The 21,286-nt window shown below is 27.8% G+C and overlaps 3 protein-coding genes across 4 annotated transcripts in view; 1 reads left to right on the top strand and 2 right to left on the bottom strand.

The window, feature by feature from the left end:
- The window catches only part of LOC101238412 (exportin-4), a 106,116-nt gene extending 103,088 nt beyond the window's left edge, over positions 1 to 3,028 (bottom strand). The window contains exon 1 of the mRNA XM_065793805.1: positions 2,896 to 3,028. Within this exon, the coding sequence (XP_065649877.1) occupies positions 2,896 to 2,949 (54 nt within the window). The 5' untranslated portion in view covers positions 2,950 to 3,028. The remainder of the gene's footprint in view (positions 1 to 2,895) is intronic.
- Positions 3,029 to 3,324: 296 nt separating this feature from the next.
- LOC100203316 (ciliogenesis and planar polarity effector 2) lies at positions 3,325 to 4,194 on the bottom strand. Its single transcript, XM_065793804.1, has one exon. It carries the CDS (start codon positions 4,152 to 4,154, stop codon positions 3,342 to 3,344), a length of 813 nt encoding a protein of 270 aa, XP_065649876.1. The 5' UTR covers positions 4,155 to 4,194; the 3' UTR covers positions 3,325 to 3,341.
- Positions 4,195 to 8,315: 4,121 nt separating this feature from the next.
- LOC100206891 (protein TFG) lies at positions 8,316 to 19,961 on the top strand. 2 transcript variants are annotated; one of them, XM_065793803.1, is made up of 5 exons: positions 8,347 to 8,683; positions 8,841 to 8,924; positions 11,199 to 11,381; positions 18,995 to 19,123; positions 19,204 to 19,961. In XM_065793803.1, exons 1-5 carry the CDS (start codon positions 8,476 to 8,478, stop codon positions 19,773 to 19,775), a joined length of 1,176 nt encoding a protein of 391 aa, XP_065649875.1. In that variant the 5' UTR covers positions 8,347 to 8,475; the 3' UTR covers positions 19,776 to 19,961. The 2 variants fall into 2 exon arrangements, with proteins under 2 accessions (XP_065649874.1, XP_065649875.1); XM_065793802.1 differs by lacking the exons at positions 18,995 to 19,123; positions 19,204 to 19,961 and adding an exon at positions 17,695 to 18,639 and having other exon boundaries at positions 8,316 to 8,683.
- The last annotated feature ends 1,325 nt before the right edge of the window (positions 19,962 to 21,286 follow it).

Genomic DNA, 21,286 nt, shown 5'->3' with positions numbered 1-21,286 from the left:
GTATCAATAATAAGGGCAAATCTTTAATTTCACCTCTTGCATAGTTCAGACTTTGTCACCCCACCTAAAAACTTTTCATCAATATCATTTCTTGATTCCACTAGTTGCATTTTACCTGATATTGCCAACAAACAGGTTGATCCATTGCTTGACATTCGTATCACTCCAGCTTCTGTATCTAAAGTGATTTCCTGTCTAGACTCTTCTACAGCTTGTGGCCCGGACAACATACATGCTATTGTCTTCCAGAAGTGTTCTCTAGAGCTGTCGCCTATACTCTCAAAACTATTCAACAAGTGCTTATCAGAGTCTTGTTTTCCAGCCTGCTGGAAAGCAGCATCTGTTATCCCTATCTTCAAAAATTCTGGAGAGGGATCTGTTTCATTTAACTACCGTCCCATTAGTCTTCTTCCTATCATAAGCAAGGTTTTTGAATCTTTAATTAACAAACACTTAGTTTCTCATCTTGAATCTAATAACTTACTTTCTGACCATCAATATGGATTTCGATCTTCTCGTTCTACAGCTGATTTGCTAACAGTAACAACTGGTAGGTTTTATTGTGCATTAGATAAAGCTGGAGAGGTTAAGGCCATTGCTCTTGACATTTCAAAAGCTTTTGATAAAATTTGGTATGCTGGTCTCCATAAGCTTTCTTCTTATGGTGTATCTGGCAACATCTTTAAGATTCCTTCCTTTCCAATCGTAGTATAAAAGTTGTCCACGATGGACAGCAATCTTCTTCTTATTCTGTAACTTCATGGGTTCCTCAAGGTTCTATCCTTGGTCCTATACTCTTTTTAATTTACATTAACGATCTTCCAGATATTCTCACATCTAAGGTTGCATTGTTTGCTGATGATACTACCATTTATTCTTGTCGTGATGAGAAACCAACACTCTCTGATTGCTTGGAGGGGGCATTTGAGCTTGAAAAGGATCTTACTTCTGCTACAGCATGGGGCTCACAGCGGCTGGTGAACTTCAATACAGATAAAACTCAATTTTTTTCAGCCAATCGTTATCGCAATAATTTAGATCTTCTTATATTTATGAATGGTGATGTACTCGATGAGTCATCTACTCTTCATCTTCTAGAATTAACTCTTATTTCCAATCTTTCTTGGAAACCATACATCAAATCAGTTGCAAAATTAGCATCTGCTAAGGTTGCATCTCTTTATCGAGCTCGTCACTTTTTTACTTCGGATTCTATTCTCTATCTCTATAAATCTCAAATCCGGCCTTGTATGGAATAATGTTGCCATATCTGGGGCGGATCTTCTAATGATGCGCTTTCTCTTTTAGACAAGGTGCAAAAGCGCATTGTAAACATAGTTGGACCTGCTCTTGCAGCCAATCTCTAACCAATATCACATTGTCGTAATGTCTTTTCTTTCTCTTTTCTACAAATACTATGATGGGCACTGCTCTAAAGAGCTAGCGTCTCTTGTGCCATCTACTAAAATTCATTCTCATGTTACTCCTCATTCAATTAAGTCTCATCCTTTTTCTGTGACTGTTCCTAAGTGCTCCAAAAATGCTTTTTTTGTCTAGTTTTTTTCATCAAACATCAGTTGGAATTTGCTTCCTTTATCTTGCTTTCCTGATTCATATAATTTGAAATCCTTTAAGTCGTCCGCCAATCGTTATCTTGCTCTACAATCTCCATATTTTCTCTTTCAGTAACTTCCAACTTTAATTAATGGCTGCTTGCAGCCTTGTTGGAAGCGAAGATGTTTAAAAAAATATATATATCAATTTTTTTTTTGTAATTTTTTAACTATTTCATACTCATACTCTCAAATTGCAAATTTGACAGATTTTTTGTAACTTTGTTATTAGTTTTGTACTCCTATAATACCTTATGGTTTCGAAATATGAAGTTCCTGCACTTGATCCACAATTTCATTTTCAGTTTTATAAATGCTGCTAATTTTTTATTAAGCCATGGTGCTTTTTTGATTTTTTTTCATATTTGCTTGCAAAATATATAGATTACACATCATTTTGTAATGGTGTTATCTTTTATTGTAACACTTGCCTGCATTAAGGTTTTCAAAGAGCTTTTCCCAGTTAATTTTATCAAGGTAATTGTTCATATAGTATAGTTCCCTTTGTGATACAAATTTTTTTGTATATGATGGATTTACAATTTTATGTTTTGATTAAACACAAGAAATAAGCAAATATCAAAATCCTGCAATAAAAACAAATTTATTATTTCTAACTATAACACTATGACATCTTTAACTTTGTATAAACATACATCTGCATAACATTTGTTACATCTGCAACTTTAAGGCTACTAAGGTAATGCTCTATTATATTATTAGCATATAATAATTTTTTTTATTTTTTATTTTTTTTTTTGTAACTCATGGAATAACATCTGACATTCACATAAAACTTGAAATTCTGATTTATATTTCAAGCCATTCCACTGTAACTATTTAATCACTCTTCTAATAATTATTCTAATAATTATTTTTTATATTATACTCTACTTTTGTGTTTAGCACTGTCTATCAAAAATTCAACAATAGTATGACACCATCAGTATGCATTTAATACATTATATAAACAACAACTTAAACGCACACTAATTTTCCATATTGAAATAGCCATCAGGGATGGGGGCTTCAATACCTACATCAACTGAGTATCTAAACTTTATACAAAATGCAAATATTAAAGTTACAATATAAAAAGTATGAAATTACACTTTGTTTTAGCACCTAATAGTTTTTGCTTGTTTTGTTTGTTTGCTATATAGCAGCAATATCCCCTTTATACATGCCTGATTTAAATTTCTACCTCAGCATTATAAAGAACTATTTTATACCTATGTTGTAGCAAATATTATGCATTTTTGAATCAAAAATTGAAACATACCATGACTACAACAGCTGCGTTTTCAAGCTCTCTAATGATATTTATTGATTCCATGTTGCTTTCCAATTATATTTCCTTGTTCTAGTAGAGAATATCTACAAATTAAAACTAAAATTGAAGCATAAATAAGTTTACTATGAAACAACAAAATTTTTGTTTAAATTGCTTTAAATAAATACTTTTATAATTTTATCCTTGATTACAGTGTGAAGAAATAAATTTACATATTTAAAATAATTTTATTTATGTTTGAAATAATTTTATGTGTATATATATATATATATATATATATATATATATATATATATATATATATATATATATATATATATATATATATATATATATATATATATATATATATATATATATATATATATATATATATATTGCAATATTTGCATTGCAGGAAAAATGAAAATTTATCAATTTTAATTTAAAATATTTTAACAAAAAGCTTCATCAGCACGATTCTGATTATCAGACATGTTCAAATTATCTTTAAAACAAAAGTTCACTTGATTCTTTGGAATCAAATTAGCTCTAACTTGATCTCTGTACCATAATAGCTCACATAGTTTGTTCATAAATGTACTTATCTCTTCAAATAATTCGAGAATCTTGCAGTCTTCTTTATTTTCATTATTAATATTTAAAACAGGAAATCCCCAAACCTGCTCAAAGTCTTTAATCATTTTATTTGTTATTTCAGTTTTTTTTGAAAAAATATCTGCATTTTGTATTCCTGCACATACCTTAAGTACATCCTCTCCGACATCAACTCTAGAAATTAACTTTGGTATATCTTCCCATGTGGTATAACGTGAGAAAGAGAACATATATACAACACAATCAAGATTTTCAGTACAACTAGGAAGAATATGATTGTATGTATTTAAAGTTTGTTCACTTGTATCAAAAAACATAAGCTTAAACAAAACATATTGATCTGTGTCAAGTAATCGAACAGGCCAATAAACAACTGTTGTTTGTATCCCAAGCGTTTCAGGTATATTATCAGGAATCTTTTGTCCTGAAAGTTTTAGTATTGCACTTGTTTTCCCAATAGCTCCATTACCACATACAAAAATTTTATACTGAAGCTCAGTAGCATATAATTTTTCTGCTGCACCATAATTTAATGGTGATTCCAATAACCCAAAATATTTTCGATTTCCTTTTTTTACTAATGGACTCAAAAATTCTTTAACTGAGCTTGATGAAAATATATTGAAATCGATAAGAGAGCCAAATTGCATTATTTTTATTATTTTTAATTCTGTTCGTAAAGTATTGTTAATATTAAATTTTACTCAAGCAATCAATTCTTATTTAGAGATTAGAATTGTTCAGAATTTAATAAAAATAGATGAAAAATGAAAAATCTCTGTAGATATACAGTCCATTTAATAGAAACACAGTAGTTTAATGATACAAAAAAAAAAGTTTAAATAAAATATAAAAAAGTATAAAAAATGGGTTTAGGGATTTTTACTGACATTTATGAGAAAGTGGGTTCGCGCCCGTTAAGATAATTCAAAATAAGATTTTCGAAAAAACGCACGCTAAAGAAATCAGTATCTTTTTAGAATATTAACATTAAGTGTCAAGATCTGCATTTTATTAAAAATTCAAAAACTTTTTTGGAATCATCCAAAAAAAATGCTAACCAAATAAAGGTGTCTTCCGACTTTCTATTTCTAAATAATAGAAAATTTGCGGTTTACAATTTTTCGTACGTCATTTTGTAAAACGTAATTTTGTAAAATGAAATTTTGACTTTAACAAAAAGTTATCGTTTTCAACTTGCTATTGAGACTTCCTAAAATTTTAAACTGTAAAAGGTTGAAGTTAATAATATTATTTTCATTAGTATCAAAATAGCGCTAATGCACATAAAATGCTTATTAATATTGTAATAAGTATTTGTTTGCAAAATTTCATAACGGAAAACAGAAAAATATTTAAAGCAGAAAGAGTCAGTTTTATTAGCATACAATGGGAAACTGAACTGATTAGGAGCTATCAATCTCAGCGATGAAATTAGATGCTTGTAGCAAAAAAAAAAAAAAAAAAACTTTTTTGTTTTTGGAAAGTCTAAATCAGAATGATAATAGATTTTTTTTTCAATAGCGTTAAATTTTGACAGACTTCCATTAATACAATGGAAACAGATATTTACTTAGAGTTCAATATATACTTTGTAAATGTTGGGTCCATTGGAAAAACTTCAAAAAAATTTCTAGTTTATATGGACTACCGCCATTTAAAAAGCAAACAAACTTCCATATTTTCAATTCTAAAAAAAAAAAATATTTTTTTAAAAAATATAAAGAAAAATATAAATTACATATAAACAACAAGAAAAAATCTTGGAAAAAGTATTAAGATATCTTAATTAGAATCTTAGAAAGGTTTTTTCTATAAAAAATCTTTTCCTTTTTTCTATAGCTAATCTTTTTTTTTTTTTACTTTATATAAAAAAAGCTTATAAAGATACTTATTAAGTTACATTTTCAATAGAAAAAATCTTTTATCAAAGTTTTTCCTTCAGGATGGTACGGTTTTATTATAGCGTACCGCAGAAAAGCATTTAATGAAGTTTACGTTGTCTTTCTTAACGGTGTTGTTTATATAATTAAAGTAGGCATCAAACTTTAGATTACTGCGCATCGGTTTCTATTGCAAGACGTGCAAAAAAACTAATTAGATCAAACACGGTTAAAAAAATGATGAAAACTAAGAGAGCGAATACAAACAAATATGCATAACACACACACACCTGACAGAAAACCATTTTATTGAATAAAATAAATTATACAAAAACTCTGGTGAATTAATCAAGATAACTTGTCAAAAATTATTATTGTTTTTTAATAGACTTCAAATTTTCAAAACCATTTTTATTTCTATAGTTGCATGTTATAATCTTTAATGGCAATTAAATAGGAAGATAAAGAGTAATAAATCAATTGTAGAAATTTTTTAAATTGCCATTATTTTAAATTTGCTTCTTAAGAAACTCTGTTTTTACAAGAAAAAATGTGCAAATGAAAATAACCAAAATAATTGAAATATTATACAAGCGAGAAATTTTATAAATAGACATGCATAAATTCAACTTTATTACTCACTTATCCAATGCACGTAAATTATGCAAATATCGCACGAGATGCTAAAAAAAGTTAATTAGATAATTTGTTAGTTATCGGCAACAAAAGTACGTCTAATAAACTTTAAAGATCGTTATACTCATACCAAACCTCTTTTATTCGAAATGGATATTCTTAATATATACCAACTAAATGTTTTTATGTTCTTTGCTTTATATTCAAATGTTAGATAAACTTAACTCCTATATCTTTTTATTAACATTATTTGCAAACAAATTTTGGAAGATCTCTTATATCATATCTCGGAGCTATTCTTTGGAACTAAATAGTTTTAAAAAAATCAAAAATGAAAAAATTTTCTCAATAAAAATCAAACTCTTCTATTCTTAATAATCTTTTTAATGAAATTATTTTTAGAAAAAAAGTTAATTTTTAATGCCTTTTAATTGGCTTTAAAAATCTGGTTTTTCTGTTTCAATAGGCTTTACATCCTATTTTTAATAATTCAGCCCAACTGCCCTTATCCACCTAGGGACGGCCCTGCCAGCAAATGGTTGAATGTACCGGTACTAAACATAGTAAATAAAGCTAAACATAGTAAATAAAATAAATTTGATTATGAAACTGGCTCAACAATACTGGTTGTTTGAGTTTCACAAAATATAATTTTTCGTAAAAATTATTGCAGTTTATACCTGACTTCATCATCATAAAAAAATATTACAGAACAGATTTTTCAGTCAAAAGTCATTGTAGTTTATGTTCCGCAATCTTTAATTCTGTGAGCGCTGTTGAGTATAAACTACAATGCCTAGATAGAGTAGTCAAATGTAATGCTAACTTAGGAAAACACGCCTAATAACAATTTCACTCCATGAGTAGCCACTCATATGTCAACACAACGCTAATTATAACAACATGTTAATCCAACATAAGACCTACAAGTTTATAGTTACAGGAACTAACGCCAACCTTGTAAACATAATGGAAAAATAAGATAAAAATTTTTTCCAAGAGTTATACCTCTCTAAAAAACAATAATGTTCAAAACTTGTTTAGCAACAACGAGACAAAGTTTACCCTAAAACAAACATTTGCCTACCCAATGTCAATGTAACGCCATAATACCGTCAACCAACTATTTAAAATGCAATGGTCAGTGATCTAATAGCTTGTTGTATTGAAATAAAGCATATGTCTATCTTTGGCCCAACAATAAAGATAGTCTTAGATCAACTAAATTGTATAGGTCCTAAATAGCTCACAAAATCCTAGAAAGCTCCCAATAAGTGTCAACTGGTACCAGGGTATCTGCCCGTTGGGTACTGCTCGGGTAGCATTTTTTAATAACGGTTACCCATCATTTGATAAATTTAAAATTCATTTCACTCAATTTTTAAATTTAAAATCGTTAATTGTAATATAACAGTTTAAAAATAACCATATGTAAAATAAGATCTTGTGTACAATGTTTTCCTTTAAGTAAATCAGAATTCCTACAGCTCGCTTAGTAGCTCTCTAGGACAAAATTCTTTCGAAATCTTGAAAATGAAAAATATAGTTATATATTAGCAAGTTTCAGTTAAGCAAATTATATTTATGATATTTTCAGCTACTTCTTAAAAAGGTATACTTTTGTTCGAAAAAAATTGATTTAAAAGAAATTTTTTTTTTTAAGCGTAAAAAGTTTATTCTAAACAACTGTTATAAAAAAAAAAAGCGTTTATCAATTTATAACAAATAAATGTTTTGTAAAAGACTTTGGCACCCAAAACAGTAGTGACGCTAGTATTTCTAAACACCGTTCAGGGGCGATTCTACTTGGTTAGTTGGGTATTTAACACATTTCAGACGGTTGATTTTTAGATTTGAGGAACTCTTTTAATTTAAAAAAGCAGTCAGTAAAAGTAACGCTCCTGACTGTAATTGTGACTTGTGTAACTTGAACACTTTAAGTAAAATAAAATCTATATATGTGAAAAGGAGCAACTCTAAATAAATTTCATTATAAAATGAAAAGTTTTAATTGACTGTTTATAGATACAACTTTTATAGAAAATGTTTTTTTGACGGGTTTACTCTCTCGCTTTTTAATGATTTTTGACATGCCTAATAGGAATCTTTACTAAACTTCCAGCACGGAGGTGCTTGAAGCTTTCTAAATATTTCTATTTGTATATGGATCGGAAGCTTAATTAGTATACGTAATATAATTTTTTTTATCTTAAAAGGAAAAAACCACGATTTTTGAAATACTAATGAAAAAGTTTCTTTACGTGCGTCTTGCAAAGACAACATTTAGTTCTTGTTAAGATAGAATAACAAATTTGCGCATGAGCAGTTAGAATTTCAAAAATTTACACAAACATTCAATTACAAATTTTAATTTATCGATAGTCTCCTATTTTGAACAAACAAAAAAAAATAATAAATAGACTGTGACTTATTTTATTAGAAGCTATAAAAGATGGCCATGAATAGCAGCACTTTTCCGATGCCTGCAATCGACCTTACTGGGAAACTTGTTATCAAAGCTCAACTTGGAAATGATATTCGTAAAATTCCTATTCATAACGAAGAAATTACCTATGATGAGTTGTTGCTGATGATGCAAAGGCTTTTTCGTGGAAAAATAAAAAGTTCAGATGAAATAACTATTAAAGTAAAAGACGAAGGTCAGTTGTCTAATTATCAGTTAAATTAAAATAAAGGAATAAAAATTATAAAACTAAATTATACAAAAGTGTATAATTGAAAGTATAGTTATATTGTTTTCAAAGCTGTTTCGTTTCTAATAATGACATTATTAATGTGTTTGTTATTTTTAAATAGATGGGGATTTGGTGACCATTTTTGACAGTTCTGACTTGATGTTTGCTAAGTCACTTAGTAGATACTTGAAACTGACAATATTTGGTAAGTAAGTTCAGTGAGGAAAGTTAAGTAAGGTAACTTTTAACCAATATAAAATATATGTGAATTATAAATTTAACATATATACAAGTTATATGTAGAAATATTTTTAATAATTAGTTTAAAAATGATAATAAATTGCTTGATTAAACCCAATCAACAGGTAAAATCTCCAAGAGCAATAACCATAAATAGTTAAATTAAAAGTAAACGTTTCTAAAATAATAAATTATTTTTTAGTTAAAATTAAATCTCAAAAAATGTTAGATAAATAATTAAATAATTTACTGATTAAATAGTTAAATTAAAAATTAAAAAAATTGTTTTTATGTAATAAAATGTAAAGTAATAAATTTTTGTATACAAAATTTTTTGAAAATTTTATATAATTTTGCTGCTCTTAAGACCCAAGTTGACATAACATTATTATTATTTTTTAATTTTAGTTCATGCTGTAAAGTTAAGACTTAAGGTAGCCCCTCTAAATATTTAAATTTTGGAAAAATTCCAAAGTTGCTGGCTATATGCATATGTTGTTTGACTTATAATCTGCTATGAGAAAAAAATTCATGAGATTTAATGATTTTGAACTTATTATTTTTAAGGCTGGAGTCTTAAAGTCCTTGCCAACATTATACCTAAGGACTTCAGATTCAAAAATTGATTGTTCCTCTAACCTAAAAGTCCTGAAAAGGTTATAATAATTAGATACAAAAAACTTTTATTAAGGCAAAAAAAAAACTTCATTTTTTAAATTAATATTCATTTTTCTTATTTTTTTAAAAAAATGTTTTGATTTAATTTAGCGTTTTTAAGCATTAAGTGTGCAAAATATATTAGGAGTGATCTAAATATGAAAGTATAACAATTTCTGTATTATAAACCTAAAAAAGGTTAAGTTTAACATACCAAAAGTCCTTAAGAAAATTAAAAAAAAAAGTTTAATTTGCTTAATTGTTTATTGTGAAAATTACATAAAAAATAAAATGACATTATAAAAATCTGAACTGATAATCATTTTCTTTAAAAACACACACAGATATGTGTGTGTGTATTTGTGTGTACTAACAAATATGCCATCACACTATAATAAGGGAGCTATGAGAGATTTAATATAGTAAAGATTTCTGATTATCTAGGGAGAACTAGAATTTTTTTCAACATCTTCACTTCCAATAAGGCTGCAAGCAATCACTATTAGAGTTAAAAGTTATTTAAAGAAAAAGATGAAGCTTATACAGCAAGATAACAATTGACAGACAACTTAAAAGATAGCAAATTATATGAATCAGCAAAAATGAGATGAAGGAAGCGAATTCCAAAGAACTGATATTTGAGGAAAATAACTAGACGAATAAGAGTTTTGGAGCACTTAGGAATAGTTGCAATAAAAGGATGAGACTTAATTGAATGACGAGTAAATCAAGAATGAATTTTAGTAGTCGCCACAAAAGTTGCTAGCTCTTTAGCTATATATCTATAGCTAACACTATAATTGGCATTAAAGCAGTGCCCATTATAGTGTTTATAGAAAAGAGAAAGAGAAACAATTTTACCACAACGTGATAATGGTTGGAGGTTGGCTACAAAGGCAGGTCCAACTACGTTTACAATCCATTTTTGCGCCTTGTCTCAAAGTCACTTCAAAGCAAGAACGCACCATCTAGTTTTTTTTGTTTTTGGAGAAAAATTTTCTCCACTAAGCAAAAAACCTAGATGGTGCGTTTTTGCTTTGAGATGACAAATTATTTTCATGTTCGTCAACTTTCATGTTAGGAATAAAACATTCAGTACAATTATATTATAATTGAACTGAGTGTTTTAACATGAAAATTGACATGCTCTAACATGAAAATTGACAAAAAACCTAGATGGTGCGTTCTTGCTTTGAGGTGACAATATATGATATGATTTTTAAACGCTAGACAACAGGATTGTAAATAGGCATCAAAACACGTTTATACAACCCTTACAACTTTAAAACCATGCTATGATATGATAAAACAATTTTTTTAAATAACTTTTTTGTTTTAAAGTGTTTTTAAATAGTTAAAAAAAAGAGTTAAGGAGTTTAGTATATGTTTTCATAACTTTTTTTCTTTTTTTTTTCCTCCTCTTTCTTGCGGAATAGCCCATACTTTGAAAGTGTGGTTGTGTTTTTATAATTTATATATATATATTATATATTTATTTATATATATATATTTATATATATATATATATATATATATATATATATATATATATATATATATATATATATCTTATTTTGTTTAGTCAATGGTAAGCCTGAGCCTTTAGAAGATGATCAAGTTAAAGAAATAAAACGAGAACTTATAAGCATGCGTGACAAGATCAATTTTTTAGTAAACAGACTAGATGAGTTTTCTTCTAAAATTATTAGTGAAAAAAAAAATTCAAATGTTTCAGAAGTTCAAAATGCTGTAGAAGAAGTTCCAAGTGAGTAACATGTAAATCTCTATTATTTTAGAAACAACTAACATCTCTATATCATAATTAATGATCAATTATCATGAATAATATAAATTATTATGAATAATATAAATCAGTCAGGTTTTTTGGCAACTAGTTCAAGAACAAAACCAAGTTTCTTGAGTTGAATTTAACTTATGTCTTTTCTGTTAGAAATTCACAAATATAAAAAAGTCAAAACTGCAATCAATTTAGGTGTACTAGTATGAAAAATGTGTGCTAGATAAAGAAATGACTAAATAACTTGATTTAGTTTTGTTTGGATTATATTTATGTGGTGTGGCAGAGATTTTTCTTAAATATTTTATATAAAGCATGACAACTATTAGCTAGAATTAAATAATTATTTAGTAACTTCTGAAATGCTGATTCTACTGGTGTCAATGGTGGAAAATGTGCATGCAGTGCAGAGCTACACTTATTTATAATTTAAGTAAAATTTATTTCATCCATATGTATATCTGTATCAGAAAGAAAGATTGATAATACAGAAACATATGTATACAATCAACTTGACTAATTAGCCTTGTTAAAGCAGTAACTGAGGTTTTACAGCTTTTTTACCATCATTTGGAAAAAGCACTAGGTAGTATTAACAGGTAAGTTATTTTCACAACATGGTCAACATGGTCTCAATTTAGATACACATAACATTTTTGTCTGTTATTTGAATGGCATGTTAAAGACTAAGGTTTTGACAGGACAGTGTAACACATTATTTGTACTAAATTAAACTGTTGATTATCTAAAAAATCTATAAATCCTAATAAAAGTCATTCATTCGTTCAAAATAACTAGTTATTTTGAACAGAATTATTAATATAATAATTACACAGGTCTACAAATAATTTATTGCATTAAATTTGACACTTGTTCCTATATAATTTTGAATTCAAATCTGGCATCAGATTTTTATGAAAAGCTACAGATTTTTTGCAATAAACATTTTTTTATTTTGCAAAACATTAGATATAATTCTAAAATACAGATTTGAAACTCATTTGGAAGTGCAAGGATATATTTTTTACAATAAAAGTTGTTTACCAAACTAAAACAAAAGCAGAAAGCAGATGAAAATAAATGTGAACTGTTAAAAATAAACATTTTATAAATATTGTCCTATAAATAAAGTCCTAGCAAAATTATCAACTTTTTATTGATTAATAACAAAATCATGTTTTACTTTAGTTTTAAAAAAGATTGCAGATTATATTGATTAATTAAAACTATTTAATCAGGAAGAAACTTTTGCTTGTTGCTCTTACTTTTATAAACTTTTCCTGAGTCTTCTCGCTTGATGCCCCAACAGTAGTCTGCCATCATATGTATGTTCCATCATCCTTGGTAAGGATCTTCAAATGTCTTAAGATCTTGATGGAATTGCTCTCCTTGCTCTTTACTCACATCTCCTGGTCAAAATGACTATTTATATAATGAAGTTTTATACTCATTTTGCATCCAAGATCACAAAAGGCTTCCAACATTTCATCAACTAAATCTGCATAGTTTTCTGCTTTTTTATTTTTGAGAAAGTTTTTTACAACAACCACAAATGACAGCCAAGCCGTTTTCTCTTTGATATACATTGTTTTAATGAATTCTTTATCTTTTATAAGATAGCAAATTTGTGGCCCATTAAAAACTCCTGCTTTTTTTTTCTCTATTGACAAACCTGGTAATGATGTAACTATATACTGATGAAGCGATCACTATCAATTTTCAGTGCTTTAACAAATTGTTTCATGAATCCAAGTTTAAGATGTAGTGGTGGAAAAACTATTTTATTTCGACTAGCAATGGTTTCTTTCACAATATTTTTCATGCTCACTGTGAAAGGTTAGGGTCAGGGTTAGGGTTAGGGTCAGGGTTAGGGTTAGGGTGCGAATGGGCCATTCTTTTTGTATCCAGTGTTGATTTCTTGCTCGACTATCCCACATACAGAGATAACATGGAAACTTTGTAAAACCCTTCTGCTGGCCAAGTAAAAAGTTAACCATTTTTAGATCTACACAAATAATCCAGTTATGTTTGTGATATTTAATCAAGTTAAGCACCATCAGGGATGTGGAGTCCCAAAAGGACTTCGGCTTTATATCTCTGCTTTTTTTAAGTCTGTAGTGTCCAGAAGCTCTAAACATGTTTGTTTACTTATGATCTGCTATAAGAAAAAAATTCATGAGATTTTATGACTTGAAACTTATTGTTTTTAAGCCCGGAGTCCTTGCTGCCGTTATACCTACGGACTCCGGGTTCAAAAAATGATTGTTCCTCTAACCTAAAAGTCCTAATTTTTTCCTATCAGTAGCCCATAAACTTATTTATATTTTTAGAGCTCCTGGATACCAAAAACTAGGATGAAGTAATCTTTTTGTGACTTTCAAATCCGGAGTCCTTTTTGGGACTCTGCATCCCTAAGCACCATTTTAATGTCATTGTACATTTCTCGCAAATAAACAGAATGACCAATTGGTACAGAACCAAAAATATTTCCATTGTGCAATATGGCGCTTAGCTTTGAGCTATCAATAAAAAGTCTCCATTCTGTTGAATTATATACAGAAATACCTAACTGTAATAGGAGACCTGAAATATCATGACAGTAAACAAATAAATTGACTTCTGAAAAAAAGTTAACAAAGTTTTTATCTCTTGTTCTAAAGTAAGAAACTTTTGCAAAACTATCAAGTAGGGTTTTTTCCTTTAAACATGATGCTAATACTTCTGCTGCTTGCTTAGAAAGTCCTAAATCATGAACTAAGTCATTCAGTTCTATCTGACTAAAACACTGAGGCAAATTGAATTGTTTAGCATTAGATGAGAAGTCTTCCAAATCTGGTAAAATTCTTCTGTTTCTGTAGCAGATATACTTTCCTTGTCTTCTGACAAAAATAAACCTTTAAAAATTGGAAATGGAATCTCTTTAGAATGTTGAATTGGTCTAATAGCAGAAAGAATGTTGGGATAAGCTACTTTTTGCCTCTTTATTTTGCCAATACTATTACCTTTATTTTGCCAATACCAGTATTAACAAGACAAAAGTAACAGTCGTCAATGTGGTTTAGTGGCTCCCTCCAAACCATGGGGACTCCAAAAGGTAAATTCTTTTTTTTTCCTTTTGTCCAATCTCGAAGACTTTCTTCACAAATATGGCACACAGTAAGTGGAGTCCACCTTTTGTCTTGGTCGCCAAGTTAAATATCAAAATATGATTTGCCAACAAAGACAAACGTTATATTTGGATTCAGTGTTTAAAAATACATAAAAATCATTTTAAATATCTCATGCAACAGAAAAGAAGTTTTTTTTTGTAGACCTGTGCTATTATTATTTGTTCTTCTATTGAATACTGTTATATAAATAAAAAAAATTCTTTATTCTAAAATATTTTGGATTTTCAGATTCTGGTGTGTGTGTGTGGGGGGGGGGGGTGTTTTACCCCATCCCTTGCCTTCCCTGGATCTGGCATAAATTAACCTTAGCAACCATTAACTGTTTTAATGTTTTTTGATTCAATGATATATATATTTTTTAATCATTAAATTGAATTTGTTTAAAATGAATTCAACTTTCATGATTTCTCCTCATTAAAACATTTATAGATCTGATAAACTATGTTACGTAGCATTTAATGTTCTTCAATTGTTTCGTAAAAAATTTTTAGCAAATGTTTTTACAAAATTAAATTAGGTTAAAAATGTTTATTATTTTTAAATATTTAGCAAACGTTCTTACAAAATTGAATTTAAAACTGTTTCTTCTAATTTACGTTCATTTATTAAACGTTTTTAATTTAATAAATAAATTTTTTAAATTTAGTTGTTTAATTTAAGATAATATGTTGAAAAGGTTTTCTTTAAATAAAACTTTTAAAATAAATAAAGTTTTCTTATAACTGTTTTGCAAACATGTTAATAACATTACACTGTTGTTTAAAGAACAGTTATAAGTTTAAAGAGTTTGATTTAATGTTGTTTGTGATTTTTTGTTGATGTTACTATGTTAAATTTCTTCTATTACATTAATTTTCCACTATTAGATTAAAGCTCTATTTAAAATATGTGTAAAACAATTATATAAATACATTTTTTTTTAACATGATAAATAAGCCCTTTAAATAAGTTTTGTTTTCAACAATAATATTTTATCAAAAATATTTTATGTAAAGTCAAATAAATATGTAATAGTTTCTGTCCCAAAATCTTGTGTTGAACACAATTTTGTACTCTCATTACAAAGTTAGCGAGCATCGTTTATTGTACACAGAAGTCTTAAATATTCTGTTTCACAATATTCATTGCTCTTCGCACATGAAACATGCGTGACTTCCACTTTATAATAAGGTCTATATATATACATATATATATATATATATATATATATATATATATATATATATATATATATATATATATATATATATATATATATATATATTGATATAGATACAGATATATAGATACAGATATATAGATACAGATATATAGATATAGATATATATATATATATATATATATAGATATATATTATATATATTTACATACATACATACATACATATATATAAATATGTGTGTATGTGTTGTATATAGGTTTTTTCTTTTAGACAATGTGCAATAATTGTTAACATACTCAGTCAACCATGAACCAGTCTTTAATTGCTTTCTTGAGATTTAACCATCTCTCTTTTATAGTAACTTTTGACTGAGAAAGAGGCTGCCTGATATATCTACCTCTCCAAGAACTACTGTAGTTGAAGAAGATACTTAATTTTTTTAACTTTATTGTTTTTATCTCAATCCAATAACAATAAACAAGTCCGCTGTGCAAAAAAATTGGTTGAGAGTACGTCCAGGGACAAGGTGTGTTGTGGACTGTGGACCAAGGACATGGTGTGTTGTGGACTGTGGACCAGGGACATGGTGTGTTTAAACTATGTAGAAATACTAAACAATTGTTTTACCACTACACTATTACTGCAATAACATATAAATATAAATTTCTAATATTTTTGAACTATAGTAACTATAATAAAAATTTATTGATTTTTTAAAGTTTGTATAATTGAGAATTAAAAATCTTTTTAAAAAAAACAACCTAAAATCTAATAAAAAAGAAAAAGGTTGTGCATATATTAACTTAAAAAACAATATATATTTTTTTCATCCAATGTATGATCATACAATATATGCAAAGACTTTAATGCATACATTGAGGCGATATTAAACATTGTTTAATAGATTTTAGAACTTTAAAAAATCCAGACTTTTAGATTTTTAGGCTCTTGACAATTTAGATTATATGGTGATTAAGAAATTTTTTTTACTGTTTCCAAAAAGTTTTGTGTTAAACAAAGTTATAGAAATTCATTATCAAAAAAATCAATTATAAGATTAGTTTATAAAGTTTCATTAAAACCGCAACTGTTAAATGCAATTAACACCTACCAATATATATATATATATATATATATATATATATATATATATATATATATATATATATATATATATATATATATATATATATATATATATATATATATATATATATATGTATATATATATTTTATTTTTTTTATTTTTTTATACTTTAAAACAAATCAAACAAAAGTAGAAAAACACAGCAGGGAAAAGACATAAAATGTGTTTTAGCCTCATGTTTTTCCATTCATAATTTTTTACTTTATAAAAAATCTTTTAATTTTTTTCTCAAATCTAAAATTGTTATGATTGTACTGTTACAATTGTAACTTTTTACACAGTTACCATAGTTTTTTTTGTTATCAAGAATTCATCATTACCAAAATTGTATAGTTGCCAAGATTGTATTATTACTATTGGTCTTTACTATGACTGTACCATTTTCATAATTATTACCTCAATTTCAATGTTTATTGTGAGCAATTATTTAACTTAATTTTAGTTTAGTTTTTTATGTAGGCTCAGTTCATTTGAAATTAAAATGATATTTTTCATAAAATTTAAAAAGAGATTTTAACCTTTTTTTTTTACATATATATTTATATATATTTTTAAATATTTTGTTTATATGCATTTAACTTTGAAAATATTTTTCATCGTATAAACAGAACAAAGAAAGTCGTACATTCTAGTTGTTGTTAGTATCTTGCTTTTGCTTAAGAGTTAGTTGCAATTGTTTTGTTGCAAAAATTTGCAACAGAATGTTGTAGCAATTTGCAACAAAATGTTGCAGCAGTTAGAAAATGCAGTTGTACTATTTCAAAAGAAATATTTTTTATGACTTTCCTTGTTTTGTTTTAGAGGAAAATGTATCATCTACTTCTTGCCAATGCAATCAATCGACTTTGAATCGCATCTCTAATCAATCTAGTTCATCCATTAATAATAGTCTGAGTGTAGAATCTGATCATTTAACAACTGTAAAAGTCTCTCCTGCATTTATGCATGGTCATCCAGGTACTGAGAGGAGAACAGAGTTTGTTTCTCAATATAAAAGATATTATAAAAACTGTGACCATTCTTCTGAAAAAGGGAAGAGTTATCCTTGCTCTCAATATAATACTTGTTTTGGTTCACTTTCTCACAATAAAGTTCAGGATAAAATAATTCAACCTGGTCTATCACGTGTACCTGTAAATTCTTCACATCTTGTATTATCTCCATTATCGAGCCAAACTTCAGATAAGTATCTTTATTCACCACCTAACTCACAAAAAAGTAATCAATCGATGTTTGACTGTATAGGTGGCAACATGGTTTCTGCTGACACAAGTAATTTAGTTTCCAATACTTTTGGAAGCCAACGTAGTGATGGAAAATTAACATCTGAAAAACAACGTGCCTACTTTACAGATTCTATGAGATTAATGATGTTAGATTGTTATATAAATCAAAGTATTGGAGAAGTTGGATATAAACAATTTCCAAAACCTGTTGTAAATAGACTTTCAAAAGACTTGGGTCTAACTAAAGTTCAAGTAAAACAATGGGTAAGAAACAAAAACAAACGCGTAAGGGCGTTGATTTTAAAACAATCGCAAGAACAGTTAACTCAAACATCGAAAATGGCTACCTTATTTAACAGCCAAGAAACTTTTTCTAATCAAAAAGTTGATAGTAATATTGTAAAAGATGAACCAATGGACGAAAATCCAGTAGTGTTTGTTTTAAATGACCAAAATATTTAAGTCTTGAAAAAAAATTGTATATAACATAAATGTCAAGTATTCTGTTTGAACTTAAAAATTTGTCTTTTTTTGTTGTTGTTCAAGTTTTATATTTTTGAAATATTTATATTGATATTATTTGGTATTAAAAAGGTAAAGTTAATTCATGTTAAATGTTGTTTTACTAGATTTAGATCCTTATAGTTCAGTATAAATCATGTATCTGTGTGAAGTTTATATTTCTTATTTAAAATATAGAGACAATTTTTTTTAATAAGAATTTTTATAAAAAAAAGTTTATATATGTCATATTAGAAAGTTAATATAGTTTAATATAGATTAATGAAGTAAAAAAATTAGTCTGTTTAATTCCTTATTTCAACCTATGATTTTTTACAAATATAAATTTATTACATTTTTTTTTCTCTTCACAGCTTCTTCTCAGAATCAAGTTCAACGAGTGCCAACTGAGAAACTTAGTTCCGAAACTTCTCGTGTACAAGCTATGTTTGATCCGTTAAGTAAAAAATACGAGCATGAAAATGCATCTTCAAATCAACCAGGTAAATTAAAACCAACCAATTAAAAACAAGTTAAAACATAATGATTTTAATTACTTGAATTGTTTCTCGATTTTTTTTAGTGCATGTTAATAACTTAGCTGTCCATGCCTCTCAGTTGGCAATAGATCGTACCAGTCGACAGGATATTGCATACAATAACGAAAAAAATGTCTTATCTTATCAGCAATCTTTTGATCAACCTCAGCAACAAGTAAATGTTGCATACCTTGCATCATCAAGTCAACAACCGTTTGTCTCAAATTCGCATTCCTTTGCCATAACTAGCCAACCCTATGCTCCTTCCATAAGTAACGAGTCTAATTATTCAGGTGATTATTCCTCTCAACCCTATCAATCATCAGTTCAACCTTCATCAGGTTACCAGCAAACGTTTCAGGTTTCTAGTCCTTCCGTAATGCAACAGTATAATCAATCTGTGCCTTCTGCTACAACAAGTCAAAGACCATATACTCCAGAGTATACCCAAACACATCAGCAAGTTCACCAACAAGCAAGTTCAAATCCTTACAGAACCCCTGCGTTTTCGGTAAGATACCCTCAGTCGATGCAGTCTTACGATTATAACTCACAACTACCTCAAGGATTAGTAACTGGTGCAGGAGTGTCCTATCAAAATGTTGTTTACCAATAAAGAGCCAGAATAATTATTTTTTTTTAGTTTTAAATGTTCAATATACAGGTTTTTGTAAAGATATTTTTCTTCTGGTCTAAACGTTTTGGTCTAATGACTTTTCTAAACGAAATTTTAAATAGTTTTTTTTATAATTTGATTTTTTTTTACGAGTTATTTGTTTATTAAAAGATGCATTACTCGTTCTTTTTCTTTTTTTTCCTTGTACGCCTTTTAGTTTAATATACTTTTATAAAATATTGCAAGTTAAATTAATGAATAAATTAGTTATAATTTATTGTAAATCTTTTATGTAATTTCTTTTTGTCTTCTATTTTTTAAGGTATAGTATTTTACTTAACTACCTAGTACTTATAAAGAATGAATACTTTTTAACGAATCTGGAAACATGAAATAGTTTTTAAAGTTTTTAATTAAAAATGGATTTTACCAACAACAAAAAAATCATAAACTGAGTACTCGAGTAGTTAATGTCATTTCTTTTTTTCTTTTTTTATCTTGTTTAGTCTCTCATCACAAACAACTCAACTTGATTAACAAACTGTTAATTTACACAACTTTTACGTTAACGAGTTTCTACCTAATCGTTTTTCTACGCGGATGGGAAATAGAAGAGAAAAGTAATTACGTGAGCTTTCGTAGTTTAAACTTCAATTTTTCCGAAGCAAAATATGTATGTTCACGTGTTTTTATTTTTCCTGTTTTTGAAAAAAGTATCAACAGACAAGTGAAAAATCTTTAATACATCATTTCAAATCAATATTAAGCAAAAAATAACACTGACAAATAATTTCAGAGACATTTCTTTTGGGTGTCTGCTACGTTATTCGACATAGCAGCCGATACGCCACCCCTTTCTTTTTTTCAATTGAAATGTCTGGGAGTTAGAGAGTAAGGTGTCAGATTTAGAAAAGAGACTATACTTGCTTTTAGTTTGTTGGCCATTCGTTGAGAGTTGTCCTATTTACGATTCATAGTAACAAAGATTTTCTTAATGTTAGAGTGGGTATAAACAAAGAGATATAATAGCTGTAGGGAGAACGAAGCAAAAATGATTTCAACGAACACGATATAGTCATTGTTGTATAATTATTCCAGTGGCAAGTCAAAATGGCGCTTTTGCGAAAAAATGAAAATTTTAAAATGTAGTTTGTGAGCTTTGAAAGCTGTAATCGAAATGGATTAATCTCTTAAAAGTTTATTGGATAGGTTTTTAACAATTATTTGATCAATTAAGAATAACAACAAAAATTAAGATTAAGGTGAAGTAATTGTTTCTAGCATATCTCAATTAAAGGTATAAGTATCAAAGTTTTTGACAATCTTTACTACCTGTTTGAACCGTATTTTTTGCTTGCCTGTTCAACTCTAGGTTTATTACATTCTTTAAGAATGTTCTTTCGGCCAGGCACTTATTTAATCCCTCTAGGCTTTTATTTTGTGTTGTAGTATTTTTGCTGAATTTAAAAGCAAATTGTTTTATTCTAAATATAGAGATATAAAATACCTTT

The sequence above is a fragment of the Hydra vulgaris genome, chromosome 03 (genome assembly GCF_038396675.1).
Source record: "Hydra vulgaris chromosome 03, alternate assembly HydraT2T_AEP".
In the NCBI taxonomy this organism is placed as follows: Eukaryota; Metazoa; Cnidaria; class Hydrozoa; order Anthoathecata; family Hydridae; genus Hydra; species Hydra vulgaris.
Note: the sequence above shows the minus strand (reverse complement) of the source record. Positions and strands in the feature narration are given on the sequence as shown.

What these genes read in the sequence shown, in the direction of transcription:
- LOC100206891 (XM_065793802.1), top strand. Translation starts at nt 8,476, where the DNA reads ATGGCCATGAATAGCAGCACTTTTCCGATGCCTGCAATCGACCTTACT. An exon ending in CTTGAAACTGACAATATTTG is followed by an intron (nt 8,925 to 11,198) that starts GTAAGTAAGTTC and finishes TATTTTGTTTAG; the next exon opens with TCAATGGTAAGCCTGAGCCT. An exon ending in TGCTGTAGAAGAAGTTCCAA is followed by an intron (nt 11,382 to 17,694) that starts GTGAGTAACATG and finishes GTTTTGTTTTAG; the next exon opens with AGGAAAATGTATCATCTACT.
- LOC100203316 (XM_065793804.1), bottom strand. Translation starts at nt 4,154, where the DNA reads ATGCAATTTGGCTCTCTTATCGATTTCAATATATTTTCATCAAGCTCA.